At 38.1% G+C, this 16,568-nt stretch overlaps 1 protein-coding gene across 1 annotated transcript; it reads left to right on the plus strand.

Moving 5' to 3' along the window:
• Nucleotides 1-6,022: 6,022 nt before the first annotated feature.
• LOC306879765 (voltage-gated potassium channel regulatory subunit KCNF1-like) lies at nucleotides 6,023-7,495 on the plus strand (the record flags this gene model as incomplete). The annotated part of the gene is made up of 1 exon (XM_079432946.1): nucleotides 6,023-7,495. One exon carries the CDS (start codon nucleotides 6,023-6,025, stop codon nucleotides 7,493-7,495), a length of 1,473 nt encoding a protein of 490 aa, XP_079289072.1.
• Nucleotides 7,496-16,568: the final 9,073 nt, after the last annotated feature.

The raw sequence follows: 16,568 nt of genomic DNA on the forward strand, positions 1-16,568 counted from the left end.
TCTTGTTCTTTGAAACCACAATAATGGGGAAGACTGCTGACTTGGCAATGATTCAGAGGACGAACATTGACGCCCTCCACTAAGAGGGTAAGTCACAGAGGGTCATTACTGAAAGGTGTGGCTGTTTACAGAGCGCTGTATCAAAGCATATTAAATGCAAAGTTGACTGGAAGGAAAAAATTGGGTAGGAAAAGGTGCACAAGCAACAGGGATGACCGCAAGCTTGAGAATACTGTCAAGCAAAGCTGATTCAAACACTTGGGAGAGCTTCACAAGGAGTGGACTGAAGCTAGAGTCACCACGCTCAGACATCTTCTGAACCAGAGACAACGTCAGAAGCGTCTTACCTGGGCTGTGGAGAAAAAGAACTGGACTGTTGCTCAGTGCTCCAAAGTCTTCTTTTCAAATAAAAGTAAAATTTGCATTTCATTTGGAAATCAATGTCTGGAGGAAGACTGGAGAGGCACAGAACCTAAGCTGCTTGAAGTCCAGGGTGAAGTTTCCGAAGTCAGTGATAATTTGGGGTGCCATGACGTCTGCTGGTGTTGGTCCATTGTGTTTTATCTAGTCCAAAGTCAATGCTGCCATCTACCAGGAGATTTTGGAGCACTTTATGCTTCCATCTACTGACAAGCTTTATGGAGATGCTGATTTCCTTTTCCAGCAGGACTTTAGCACCTGCCCACAGTGCCAAAACCACTTCTAAGTGCTTTGCTGACCATGTTATTACTGTGCTTGATTGGCCAGCCAACAAGCCTGACCTGAACCCCAGATGGAATTTATGGGATATCTTCAAGAGAAAGATGAGAAATAGTCGATCTGACAATCCAGACGAGCTGAAGTCTCAATAGTGCCTCAGCAGAGCCACAGGCTGATCGCTTCCATGTCACACACCACTGATGCTGGAGTTTGTGCTAAAGGAGCTGTACTGTATGTGTGTGTATTTATATATACATAATAAATATATACAATACACCAGGGGCGTAGATTACGCGGGGGACGTGTCCCCCCCACTTTTTATAAAAAGTAAATTCGTCCCCTGCACTTTTTCATTGGACAGTTGTGTTCTCGACATGTTGAGGTTTTAATGGAGCAATGTATATAAATGCAGAATGATTTAAAATTCAAAAAGACAATATAATTTATACATGACGTTTACGTTTCCATGGCAATCAGTCGCTCAGTTTGTGACGTCACGACATGCCCAGGCTCGCGCCCGCGGTCCCGCGCTGTATATCCATCATTCATTAGAGCTCGAGATGAGTTCAAAGCGACAAGAAACTCTTCAATCCTTTTTTACGAAGAAGTGAAGCAGCGTAAGTTGGCATGTGGGATCCGAATAGTGTTGCATAATGTTCAGTGACTCTGCCTATTGCTCTTGTTGAATAATTAGCCAGTTTTGATGTTCATTATATGGAGGGGAAAAAAGCTGCCTGGACAAACATGCACTTATTTATTTTCAGTGTATTTTTCCGTAACTCTTTTGTAACGTCTTTTATTTTAACACGTATGTATGTTATCAGAACCCTTCAAATAAGAATAAAGATAATGTTGAACTGAGATTTTACAGCGTTTGCAGCATTGTGACATGTTTAACTGCCAAAGATAGATAGATAGATAGATAGATAGATAGATAGATAGATAGATAGATAGATAGATAGATAGATAGATAGATAGATAGATAGAGTACAAACGAACGTACGAGCGATAGATGTTATTGATTGGTTTTATTTCCTAAGTATTTTATTATTTTGAAGTTGATGAATCACTCTCTTGGTCTTGCATTTGTAGACAGTTGGTCTTTGGATGTATTTGCTGTATATTTGATATACATGTCACTTTGTTACGTGGACACATCGGCACTATCCCACACCGAGCTGTTGCCAATCGAAGCCTGTGATGGCATTTTTATAGATTCCGGACACTCCTGCGCTTCATCCTTCACGTGTAACGCCATGAGTTCAATCTCATGCTTTGCAGAGGTTTCTAGCACACGCTGCTTATTGTAAACCTTGATGGAGTTGTGAATGATCAGGTGTACTGGTAAGGCGATAGCTATATCCACACAGGAAACTTGCAGCAGCATTACACCTGCCCAGCGTTGTTTTAGGATAGATGTCTCCATAACCGACAGTGGCCATGGCAATGATATCCCACCAGAGGGACTGTGGGATACTGGTGAACATGGTGTCCAGGTGGCTCTGGTCCAATGTGTACCCCAGCGCAGAGAACAAGAAAATTCCCACGGTCATATAGGTGAGCATCAGACTCAGCTCTTTCAAGCTACTTTTGAGTGCCACAGCGAGAGGTTGCAGACCTACAGAGTGGCGCGCGAGTTTGAAAATGCGCATAATGCCTCTGAGCCGTTACAGTCCGAGGAAGGAGTCCTTGGAAACTCCCGCATGTCAACTAAAAATGAATGAATGAATATATACAGGTGCATCTCAAAAAATGTGAATGTTGTGAGAAAGTTCTTTTTCTTTTTGTAGCATTTCAAAAAGTGAAACTTGCATATATTCGAGATTCATTACGTGTAAAGTAAAACATTTAAAACAAATTTTTAAAAAAATTTGATGAGAGCTTACAGCTCATGAAAGTCAAAAATCCAATATATCAAAATTAGTGCTGTCAAATGATTAATCACATCCAAAATAAAAAAAAAATGTTTTCATAATATATGTATGTGTATTGCAGGGGCGTAGCCATCATTTCAAAAGTTGGGGGGGGGGGGGCGGAATGTCTAGTGTTATACCTCTTTTTTTTTTTTCAGTTAACCCTTGTCTAATTGACAGGTTTTATTTTTAATCATACCTTTTTGCTTAATATGCTTTATGATTATATTATTATATATGATTATAAAACAGAAGGAAAGAAAGGGAGAAAAAATAAAAAGAAAGAAAGAAATACAACAGCTTATCACTGGGACAGTACCCTTAAAAGGACATCTTTGTACCTTATTTACCCCAAAAAGTTTCATAGTTGTACATTAGATTCAAGATTTTTATTCGTCACATACACCATTATACAGAGTATAACCAGCAGTGAAATATAAGTCAAACGGTACAAAAGTCATTACGGTACATATTGGTACTCTAATGTACTAATATGCACCTTTTTGAGTATAAGTTACAAAGATGTCCTTATAAGGGTTCAAATTGTATTGTGTGTGTTGTATGTACAGTACATGGCACACAGTAATGGATACTTGCACATTCACATACTCCTTTATTCTGATCTGTTCTATTATACATTAGTCTGATTAGTCTATGTTAAAAGAAATATCTTATCATAGACAATGCTGTAAATAATCTTTACCTCTGAAGCCTCACTGAAACTTTCTACCTGATTCACTCTCAACTCTGAATTCACTTCTGCCTCTGTCTACAGCAAATAAAGCAGTGTTTGAAACATCTACATACAGGGAATAGTGACATACAGAAGAAAATAACTAATTAAGTACACTGCTGGACAATAACCAATCATTTTTATCCTAAATAATTTTTTAACATTTTAGAATGATAAACACATTCACTATTAACTATGACTTTTGCCTCAATAAACTCTTCATTTACTGCTTATTAATAGCTTGTAAGGTAGTCGTTGTAGTTGTTAAGTTTAGGTATTAGGTAGGATTATGGGATGCAGAATATGGTCATGAAGAATAAATTAATAAATTAATATGTGCTTAAGTGCTAATAAACAACCAATATGCAAGCTAATAATTACCTACTGTAGTTAAAAATGATAGCTGAGAAGCTGTTCATCATACTAATGTTATTTTTTATTTTTCTATATTTGACTAATTATTTTCTATGATTGGTCCATATATAATCCTACAAACGATTGTGTATTAATAGATGTTATACAATATAAAAACAGCCAGGTGTTAAAAGCCACTCTATCAGTTCTTCTCAGCTGTGAAGTTTGTTTTTCTTGCGTGTCATCCTGATTCTGCTAACAAACCTAGGCTGACTGTTTCTACTTCATTCTTGACAACACATAAACACGTAAAATTAGTGCAATAATGACAGAGCACCCCTAAATTAAGATCGGTCCTGTATCAGATCAGTGCTTGCATACTTGATTGAAATACATCATGTAGAAGCTATCTATCTATCTATCTATCTATCTATCTATCTATCTATCTATCTATCTATCTATCTATCTATCTATCTATCTATCTATCTATCTATCTATCTATCTATCTATCTATCTATCGTTCTATCGTTCTATCTATCTATCTATCCAGTGGCTACTGTGATCCATCTCTTTCAGAGAATAACGCTGCCGGCTCAAGAGCATTAAAAATCAAAATAAATAAATATTTTCATGCCAGTAATCAAAACTCATAGATTTTAAAATGTAAAATGATTATAATGTGATTATTTTAATACCAAATAGTAATTTATTTGTAATCGACTAAAAAATAAATATTCCAACACTGCTTGAAATTTGATGTTGAAGTTATTGGGAGGAAATAAACATTATCGACACTTTAAATAGTGAGAAAATATTTGTATTAAAAATTAACTGATAAAGATAAACATACAAGCAGCGTGTGGACGGCAAAAGTGAGTCAGGGTATTCCAGTTTGATCACATGGCACAACTTGTTGTCCTGCAGTTTCCACTTTACAACAGTAGAGTGAGATATTTCAACACAAAATTGAGCTGCTGCGTGCTAATACACCATTGGACATCTGCTGTTTGACACAAACAACAAGCATAACTTACTAAAGTGTTTTCTATTATGCATTTATTTGTACTGAGTGGAGAAAGCAGTGTTTTACAAAAGAAAAGCTTACGTTTGGTCGAATTTTACATTCGAAACATTTCTATAATTAAATAGGCTATAAAAAGCTGTATGATTGTAAAAAAAAGTTTAAGAAAGTGTGAGTGCCATGAGATGTCGTAAGTCTATATTTTTAAATGTACCCCTATCAATATAACCACAGTAAAAGAGTATATGTTTTATGACTACATGAGTTGCAGCCTGTCCCTGGCCCTTCAATACGAAAACAATTTATGACTCTCCACCCCTCCCATCACGCCTGCTCCACACACACACACACACACACAACACACCTTAGTTCTGCTCCTGTCATGTTGCGCTCTTTCGGATTGATTCTGCTCTGCACGCGGTCATCATGCAGCTGAAGTCAGAAGCTTTTTAAGACTTTCTTCACAGGTTTTGATCCAAACATGTAAGTTTTTTTTTTTTTATCACAAATTACCATTTGCATTAGAACATTATTTATAACGTGGAGCACTCGACTTTATTAATGCGAACACGGCTAATGTTTGAAAAATGTATTGAATCCTTAGGTAAAAATGATTTTTCAATATATTGAATAAAACCTCTTTCATCTTAAAGCGAGCAAAATGAGTTTTGTCCTCTTTCTTGCTAATTTACAAATAGAAAAGAAGAAACCGGGACTATAGCTTTCACATGGCTGTCTCTCATAGTCTTTAGGCTATATGTGGGTGCCAAAATCAAAACCTTCGTAAATTAGATTTTTTTTTAAATATTAATATCGTGTCTGTATAACATGCTCTCAAGAAAAAAGTAGGCTATTATACAAACGTCATATCGGGCCAAGTTGTCACATACATTTTAAATGTTATATATTTATATAGCTTATTACTTACAATATTTTTGTCCACACAGTGATATAATATTTAAGTCTCTTTTTACGCTTTTGTTGTCCCGGGATTTACAATAGCCGTTTTCATTGTGACAACTTACCCCATTGTGCGCTTCTGTTGGCAAATGTCGTCACAAAAGGTCAGCATGTGTTAAAGGAACGTAGTCTTTTTTTTCCGGCAAAAAGGAAGCAGATTTAAAAAAAAAAAAAAAAAAATCACAGTCTGAAATTATGTGGCAGTTTCTAGCCCCGGTCTCTCCTAGTATTTATGTAGCTACTAGTCATGGACATGTTTATATATATATAATATATAACCTATGGTCCTCTAGATTAAAAATGATTTTTGTTTGTTTAAAACTCTGGATTGTTTCAGTTGACATGTGGGAGTTCCCGAGGACTCGTTACGCGGACTGTAACGGCTCAGAGGCGAGTGAGGAGACGGAGATTGCTGTGAATATCGGTGGGGTCAAGCACATTCTCTACGGGGACGTGCTGAACCGATATCCCGAGACGCGTTTGGCAGAGCTGGTGAACCGAGCCACAGATTCCACACAAGAAGATCTCTGCGCGCTCTGCGATGACTATGACGACTTAAAGCGAGAGTTTTACTTCGACAGAGACCCAGAGGCCTTCAAATGCATCCTAGAGCTATATTACTACGGAGAGATTCATATGAAGCGAGGAATCTGTCCCATGTGCTTCATGAGAGAGATGGACTATTGGGGGATCGACGCGGAGTATCTGGACGAATGTTGTATAGGTAGTTTAAATGAGGTGCAAACCGAGCTGGCAGAAATAGCAGAGAAGGTCAAGACCATCCTGGATGACCTGGAGGATGATGCGACGGTCACTAGAGGCCAGAAGTGTCAAGCGTTCCTGTGGAAACTCATGGAGAAACCAGAGTCATCTTTAGCCGCGCGCGTAATCGCAGTGGTGTCGTTCGCGTTCATCCTGCTCTCCTCTGTGGTCATGTGCGTGGGAACCATCCCGGAGCTGCAAGTGGAAGATGCCCAGGGTAACCTCGTGGAACACCCGACCCTTGAGTCCATCGAGACGGCTTGCATTATCTGGTTCACAGTGGAATACATTTTGCGTTTCCTGTCCTCTTCGAACCAGTTGCGCTTTGTGTTTTCCTTCATGAATATAATAGTCTTCCTAGCCATCATGCCGTTCTACGTGGTGTTGATTCTTACGCATTTGGGCACTGCTATCATGGAGCTCGCCAACGTCCAGCAGGCAGTGCAGGCGTTGCGCATCATGCGCATTGCGCGCATTTTCAAACTTGCGCGCCATTCAGCGGGTCTGCAAACTCTAACATTTGCACTCAAAAGCAGCTTGAAAGAGCTGGGTCTGCTGCTCATGTACATGAGCGTGGGGATTTTCCTGTTTTCCGCGCTGGGGTACACATTGGAGCAGAGCCACCCGGAGACCATGTTCACCAGCATCCCACAGTCCTTCTGGTGGGCTATCATTACTATGACCACTGTGGGTTATGGGGATATCTATCCTAAAACAACGCTGGGCAGGTGTAACGCCGCTGTCAGTTTTCTGTGTGGCGTAATAGCTATAGCGTTGCCAATCCACCCGATTATTAACAACTTCGTCATTGTTTACAGTAAGCAACGTGTGCTAGAAACCGCTGCAAAGCATGAGATCGAACTCATGGCGTTACGCGCGAAGGAGGAAGCGCAGGAGTGTCCGGAGGCTGGAAGAACGGCTTCGGCTGGCAGCAGCTCAGTGTGGGATAGCGCTGCTGTGAGCGCGTCACAGAGTGACACATATATTCCGTTACTTGGTGATCCAGCAAATGTGTCCAAAGGCCAGCCTGCCCACAAATGCAAGAACAACTAGAGAGGGATTTGCGCTTGTCCTCTGTCAATACTTCAGAATAATAAACTAATTCGGAAACAAAAATAATCAATATGAACAGTACACTGTGATTACAGTCTGGAAAACGGCTGAACTCGTTCAATAATAATTACACTCTATCTATCTATCTATCTATCTATCTATCTATCTATCTATCTATCTATCTATCTATCTATCTATCTATCTATCTATCTATCTATCTATCTATCTATTGTAAAACAATAGAGAAGTAAATTAAAAGGGTCTATTATAATTGTAAGTTAAATGTATTCAAAAATCATTAAATGCATCGAAATCAATCATTTAAATCTTACACACATCAAAGGCTTCAAGACTCCTTGTCTCTGAAGACATCTTACAGTAATGAGAATATCTGACTGGTCTCTTAACTGAACAAGCCTGAAGGAAGAAAAATGACTTGAATTTATAGATCACTCTGAATCACAACCTAATTTGTATACATATTTTGCAACATATTTTGTTCAATGATCTTTATAATAAAATGACTGTATGTCTGTATTACTTTTCTTTCCACATTAAACAGTTCTCCTCTCTCATTTCTGTGGCCATTTGCCATTAAACAACAGAAAATGATTGTTTAAATTATTATTATTATTATTACTATGTAGATTGAGCAATAGCAATAGTTCAAAACTGTAAAACAAGACCAGTAAACAATATGTGTGATTTTGCTATGGTGACTGAATGTACATGCTATGATAGGCCAGTTGATGTCTAAAACCTTGTAGCAATTACAATATGGTGCTTTAGATACATCAGATTATTTAAACAATTCAGTCTGATCTTGTCCTGTACACATCTATGAATTTACCTGTATTTTTCTCTCCCTAGTTTTTTTTTTTTTTTTTTTTTTAAATCTCACCTGCCCATTAAACTACAGTGTGAACTACCATCCCCCTCTGTGGGAGTTTGAATGATGTGTCACTTGAGGGTTTGAATTTTGCCGCAGTGCTTTGATCATCCCTTGGGTGTCAGACACTCATTTGTTGGCTCCAGAAATACATGGGTGGACGTGGATGTGGGTGTGTTTGTGTGTGGGTGTTATTCATTCTGTCTGAGTGAATTAATGCAACGAATGTGTTTGTGCCCACATGGAAAGATCTTTGTGTTTGTGCGTGTAGGTCTACTGATGGCTGGACACCGAGATATGGCTTAGATATGGCATGTGGGTGGATGAAAGAGCAGCCGGTGCTAATAGCCAGTAATCACTGACCCCACCAGCACAACTAAATCAGCATCACGCAACACAAAATTGGGAATACAGGCCATATATCAGTGTCTACAACATAAATAACAGCAAAATGCACCTCTATAACTCTCACACCATTATGTTGTTGTCCAGCTAAGAAGGAAGCACATGTTCCTTGCACCTGACAGCATCCAAAATCACAATTGCACATGGATCATTATTGAGTTACACATTACATTGTAACCAGAGCTCATAGTCAGCCCCCCCCCCCCCCCCCCCCCCCCCACACACACACACATCAGACACATTTTGGAATCTCAAAGCCTACCACTTTTCAGTTCTAAAAATAAGTTTCCCCTCTAGGAGGTAAAATCAGCCATTACACACAAGCCGCTAGGTTTCTTACAAATCGTCTGTTTTTCAGAGGTCATTGTGCTTGACCTTTTGAAAGTACACACACTGTAAAAAGTGATAAGTTGACTTAACTTAAAAACATTGAGGAAACCCCTTGCCTTAATTATCAAGTAAATAATAATAATAAAAAAAATAAGTTAAGTGAACCTGACAATTCACTTAACTTAATTTTTTTATTATTATTTAAATTTTAAGGCAAGGGGTTTCCTCAATGTTTTTAAGTTAAGTCAACTTATCACTTTTTCCAGTGCATTTGTTTTCAAGAGACAAACAGGTGTGAGCAAATAATATTCCATAGTTTATGTACTGAGGAGGATAGAATGTGAATAATGAATCTAATGAAAAAATGAATAAAATGACTGTTTAAATTTGCAGATCGGCTTACAGTAAAAGTATCAAGAGGCAAAAGAAGCTGCTGTGTTTTAAATGGACTGAGAGAAAGAGACCTTTTTCCACATCAAGAGTAATTTTCAGAGGAGAAAATGGAGGAAAAGCACAGTTGCACAACTGATACTTTAAAGTACTGAAGCCCCTTTTTTCTTTTAGAATAAAGTTATTTCTTCACAAAAAGTGCTCACCACAATTCAGGACTGTGGTTAAATCTAGGGAAGAGTAATCACAGTGATCAAAACTGACCTTTACTGATGGGAAATTAGGGAAAGAAAATGGGAGAGAAAACTCTGAAAAGCAAAAAATAACAGGCCTATTCACCTTTCATGGGTTTAAACTTTGTTGTTTAAAACGGGGCTTTCAAAATAGGGTCCGAGGACTGAGGGGCCACAGAAGAGTGCTGGGAGGTCAGCAGAAAATTTGAGAGAAAAGACAAAGGTTTTTACATAAAGTGTTTTTAAAGCAGTCCAATTTAACAAGATTAAGTTTAACTATTTATTGTGCAAAGTGCTTCAGGAAAAATGTAAATTGTAAATGTTCCTGTTCATGTTTATACACTCTAAAACACTAAATAAATTGATATAAAAATATACTTTCAAGTTAATATATATTTTTGAAAACAATATTTTAATAATTTCCTGTGGCCTTAGTCAAGTGTAAACTTTTTTTTTGCATAAAAGGGGGTCTCTTGTAAAATCAGATGAACATATTTGGGGGTCCCTGGCAATAAAAAAGTTGTATATCAATAAAACAATTTCTGAGGTATTTATTTAATTACTTCTACATAGAACAATAAATGTCCTAGTCTGGACTCAAACCCAGGTCCTAATCAGCACTACAGCCAGGCATAAAACACTACTCTTTGCCACTTCTCAGCCAATATCAAACCAAGCCATAATTTTTATTCCCAAAACAATCCTTTCCCATGGCATTCATGTGACCGTGAAATAAGCTCGATCCAGACCAGCGTGGATTTAGCAAATAGCAACCTTTAACTGAAATCAATGAAAAAATTAGTTATGCTGAGACTTAAGTGCAGGTTTTTGGGAAGATGGCCGGGTGCCACAACCACATTAAAAACACACGGTACTCAACTATGCTGCTGTACAACCCTAAATGAGCATGAAGAAGAATATATATAAACTGGATGGTGAACGCTTAACTTCCTGCTGACAGATAGCATCAAGTCATATATAAATGATGCCACTAAGGTTATATGTGCAGTGTTTAGCCGTCAATATCTCGTCCGTGCATGAAAAAGACACGTGGCTCTCAGGGAGCCATTCCTCACCACCCCATGTCATCTCAGCTGCTGTGAGGAATCTCAATCTGGTAGGACTCGCTCCACATTACAGGAAGTGACAGTCACACTATAGTCTCACAACAGCAAGGTCATCCTTAGAACAGCACAGACAGGCTAAGATTGAAAAGCCCAGTAAATCCCTGCTCTTAAATCTTATGGCGGCACACTCTGTCTACAACATTCCCGCCCTTCAGTCGAGCAAGACCCCACAAAAGACACAATTTTATTGAAGATATATTTCACACACTGCTTACATTATCAGCAGAAGCCTAATTAAGGAAATTGGCCATGAGTGGCAGAGCAAGCCGGGTCCAGAGCGGAGCAGGTCCATTACTCTGTATAATTAATTACTGGTATAAAGTAGACGTATGATCATATTTCTCTAAGGATATGGGCAATATTCTGAGCCCAATGTTTTTGGCAAAGAGTTCTTAAAGAGTTAGCGTGACCTTTTTAAAGCTTTTTGACTGATGGATCAGTGTTTAAGATAGAAATCTCTTTTTTTTGCCCACAAACCCTTACATGGTAGTTTTTTAAAGCATTCTCAAGCTTCAGTGTCACATGATCCTTCAGAAATCATTCTTATCAGTGTTGAAATGAAACATTGCTGTTTCTGAAGGATCATGTGACACTGAAGCTTAAGATATTTTTTTTTTTTTTTTTGACTTTATACATGTCTTAACTGTCACTTTCATCAGTTTAAAACTTTGAACGGGTATAGCCTAGCCTACATACACACATCTTCCTTCGTTAAAAAAAGTTCAGTAATAGAAGAGGTGAAGGATTCGTTTAACTGATTCAAACACTTCAAATTTTGATTCGAATCAGTTCCTAAGAGTCATTTGTTCGCATCAGAATCAAAACAACCCGCGATGGGTTCTTGCGGGATTAATAGGCTATATATTTAATTACATCTCATTCAGAACAGACAAACCATTTGATTTAGTTTTGCCTTTGAAAATGAAATGCTATTGATATAGGCTATACATGTAAGCAAATGGAGAGGAATTCATTTTCAACAATTCCATTAGCATTAATGCTTTTAGTAACGATTAAGTGGTAGTGTGGAATAGCCTAGAATGAATTATCATACTTTTCTCCTAAAAGAATCTACAAACTTTTATCATTATTATTATTATATATTATGCCACATCTCCTGTCAATTTTAAATGACTGGTTACAGTAAATTCTGTTTACTGTAACAACTAAATAATGATATATGATCATTGGCCTTAAAATATTATTGGTCAACTTCAGAGTTGTTCAAGGTCACAAAGCATCTTTGTGAGTGTCTGTGAGCTCTTTAAACTCTAAAAGGGTTTATTCTGGCTATAAAAGTGCATGAGATTTGTGGCCTGAAATGCATTGTTGAAGTTGATTCAGGTAATGGTCAGTCTCTCAGAGGAATTATAAAGATCATCACGCTGCATTGAACACTGAACCAATCTTTACATCCTTAATGCAATGCAGAAGGTGAAAACAGGGTCAGACACATTCTTTTACATTTTTGAAGATTTAAAAGTGTAAACTACATAACACTAGATTATTCTTATAATCCATAACGTATCCTTTCGACCATGTTAGATCAATTTATTATTTTTTCAGTATTTGTTATGGCTTTCTTTAATGGGGTCTCTACATGCCCATTCATAACTCACCATGCTATTTCCCTGCTTGAATAAATAAATTTTAGTGCTTTTACAGTGATGTCAATAAAAATGCTGAATCAATTACATTTTGGAAGCCCAGACATAATCTCTCTCTCTCTCTCCCTATATATATATACACACTCACTGGCCACTTTATTAGGTACACCTTGCTAGTACCGGGTTGGACCCCCCTTTGCCTCCAGAACTGCCTTAATTATTCGTGGCATAGATTCAATAAGGTGTTGGAAATATTCCTCAGAGATTTTGGTGCATATTGACATGATAGCATCACGCAGTTGTTGCAGATTTGTCGGCTGCACATCCATGATGTGAATCTCCTGTTCCACCACATCCCAAAGGTGCTCTATTGGATTGAGATCTGGTGACTGTGGAGGCCATTTGAGTAAAGTGAACTCATTGTCATGTTCAAGAAACCAGTCTGAGATGATTTGAGCTTTGTGACATGGTGCATTATCCTGCTGGAAGTAACCATCAGAAGATGGGTACACTGTAGTCATAAAGGGATGGACATGGTCAGCAACAATACTCAGGTAGGCTGTGGCGTTTAAATGATGCTCAATTGGTACTAAGGGGCCCAAAGTGTGCCAAGAAAATATCCCCCACACCATTACACCACCACCAGCCTGAACCATTGAGACAAGGCAGGATGGATCTATGCTTTCATGTTCTTTACGCCAAATTCTGACCCTACCATCTGAATGTCGCAGCAGAAATCGAGACTCATCAGACCAGGCAACGTTTTTCCAATCTTCTATTGTCCAATTTTGGTGAGCCTGTGCAAATTGTAGCCTCCATTTCCTGTTCTTAGCTGACAGGAGCGGCACCCGGTGTGGTCTTCTGCTGCTGTAGCCCATCTGCTTCAGGGTTCAAAGTGTTGTGCGTTCAGAGATGGTATTCTGCATACCTTGGTTGTAACGAGTGGTTATTTGAGTTACTGTTGCCTTTCTATCATCTCTAACCAGTCTGCCCATTCTCCTCTGACCTCTGACATCAACAAGGCATTTTCGTCCACACGACTGCCGCTCACTGGATATTTTCTCTTTTTCGGACCATTCTCTGTAAACCCTAGAGATGGTTGTGTGTGAAAATCCCAGTAGATCAGCAGTTTTTGAAATACTCAGACCAGCCCGTCTGGCACCAACAACCATTCCACGTTCAAAGTCACTTAAATCCCCTTTCTTCCCCATTCTGATGCTCGGTTTGAACTTCAGCAAATCGTCAAGAATGTTCTATATTTCTGCATAAATATGACCTAAAACATCATAAGATTTTCATATAAGTCCTGAAAGTAGACAAGAGAACCGAATGAAACAAGTGAGAGAAAAATATTTTCTTTGTCATTTATTTATTGAGAAAAATTATCCAGTGTTACATATCTGTGCGTTGCAAAAGTATGTGAATCTTTGCTTTCAGTATCTGGTGTGACCCCCCTTTGCTGCCGTAACTGAAGGTAAAGTTTCTTGTAAATGCTGATCAGTCCTGCACAATAACATGTTGGAGTTTTAACCCATTCCTTAGTGCAGAACCACTTAAACTCTGTGATGTTGGTGGGTTTCCTCCTATGAGCTGCTTGCTTAGGTCCTTCCACAACATTTTAATTGGATTAAGGTCTGGACTTTGACTCAGCCATTCCAAAACATTAACTTTGTTCTTTTCAATTAACTTTGTTCTTTTTTAAACATTCTTTGGTAGAGTGACTTATTACGTCTGCTAGGGGTAGGACGCAATAAATAAAAGAAAAGGGACAAAAGACTTCCGGCAAGCCGTCAGACCAAAAAGGACCCAAACAAATCACAACAAATTATAAAGGTAAATTTATTGTAGGTCACAAGGGGAAAACTACTGACAATTATTAGATTTCCTTAAGAGACCTATGGTCCAAACAAAATTAATATTAAAGCAATACAACTCGTTTGAAAATAAATAATAACACAAAACAAGAATAATCAAGCGGTATTTTTCGTAAAAGGGACCCAAGGCCAAAATAACAACAAAACCAATCTAATAAAATAAAACAGCAATATAAATGACCTACCACAAAGAAAAGAAAAATAAATGCAATCAACCTAACCTAACTACTCTTAACATAAACATCATGGAAATGGAGGTTTAAACAAAAAGGCAGGTCTTTCCTACATTTATACCACATTTCAAACTAAACCAACAATCAGACATATGATATCAACACCCAGAAACACTGAAAAACATTTTGGTCTGGCAGCTAGCAGGAAGTCCCGAACCTTCAGCGACCTTCTGATGAACGGAAGAGGCGTTTTAAAGGGAACTGCCCGCTGATCACCCAATTACCACTGATAGGCGGCAACAGCTAGCAAATCACGGCAATCTGAAACTCAAAAAAGAAGCATCCAACAGAATACAAATATTATATAAAAAACACAATAGAAAATAAACATCATGATGTAACAGACTTGTGTGCTTGTTGTCTTGCTGCATGACCCACGTTCTCTTGAGACTCTGTTCTTAAACAGATGTCCTGACGTTTTCCTTTAGAATTTGCTGGTATGATTCAGAATTCATTGTTCCATCAATGATGGCAGGCTGTTCTGGCCAAGATGCAGCAAAGCAGGCCCAAGCACCACCATGTTTCACAGATGGGATAAGATTCTTAAACTGGAATGCAGTGTGTTCTTTTCTCCGAACATAATAGCTTCTCATTTAAACCAATAAATTCTATTTTGGTTTCATCCATGCATTAAACCTTTCTCCAGTAGTCCTCTGGCTTGTCCACATGATCTTTATCAAGCATTTTTCGCTTTGGAGAACAGTGGTTTTCTTCTTGCAACTCTGCCATGCACACCAAGGTTGCTCAGTGTTCTCCTGATGGTGCACTGTTAGACATTTCTGTAATTTCTGCAGTTATTTACTGTATATCACCCAGTTTAATACTGCAAATTCCGTTTACAGTAAATAACTAATACCCTTTGCATCATGGGATGTTTCTGTGATGTTAGACCCCACATACAGAGACTTACTGTATTTTTTTTAAATTGCTGTACTGTATTTGCTGTAACGGCCTCTTTGGCGCCATTCTATTGAGGTTGTTTTATTTTCCTCATTTCCTACATTTGGATTGATACGATTTGCCCTGCACCGTGTCTACAACGCCGCTTTTAAAAGTGTGTCATTTCTACTTCTTGTTTTTCCAGAGAAGACATTTCTGTCACTAACAAAGTGAATGGTGGGTAAAGGTGGTGGCCACGTTTTGGAGCAGCACCTGGGTTTTGCAGATGAGATGGCTATGTATTCTTTGGCTGTTTGTCTTTTTTCCCCATTATGTTTCTGTTGCCTAAAGATTCTTTGTGAGGAAAATTCCAGAGGATACAACATAATGCACTGCAAAACATCCTAAGATATGAGAGATGGTGAAGATGCACTGTTCCAGCATTGGATGACTAACTTTAAGTGTTTTAACTAACATGCTATGTTTTAAATAAAGAATTTGATATTTTGTAATTATTGTGTCTGTGTTAATTGAATGCCTATGTACAGTAAAAATAAAATGAATTCTATATAAAAAATAATTAAATCTATATTAAAATGAATTACAGTAGTATACTGAGGATTTTTTTTTACAGTAATTCACTGTAAAACAGTACTGTTTGCAACTGTAAATCAAATATAGTTTGCTACTGTAAATCTTAATTACAGTAATTTACTGGCAACAGTAAAAACTATGAAAACCCTTTGAAATGTCTAACAGTGTGGGCTCATGAACATTAGCCAATGTGAGAAAGGCCTTTAGGTGCTTAGAAGTTACCTTGAGAACATTTGCAACCTCGCAGACTATTACACGTTCTACTTTGGAGTGATCTTTGTTGGTCGATCACTTCTCGGGAAGGTAATAGTGATCTTGGATTTCCTCCATTTGTACACAATCTGTCTGACTGTGGATTTGTGGAGTCCAAACTCTTTAGAGATGGTTTTGTAACCTTTTCTAACCTGATGAGCAACATCAACTCTTTTTCTGAGGTCCTCAGTAATCTCGTTTGTTCGTGACATGATTCACTTCCACAAACACTATCAGACTTTGATAGATCCTGTTCTTTG

Source organism: Barbus barbus, assembly GCF_936440315.1.
Source record: "Barbus barbus genome assembly, chromosome: 14".
NCBI classification, from domain to species: Eukaryota; Metazoa; Chordata; class Actinopteri; order Cypriniformes; family Cyprinidae; genus Barbus; species Barbus barbus.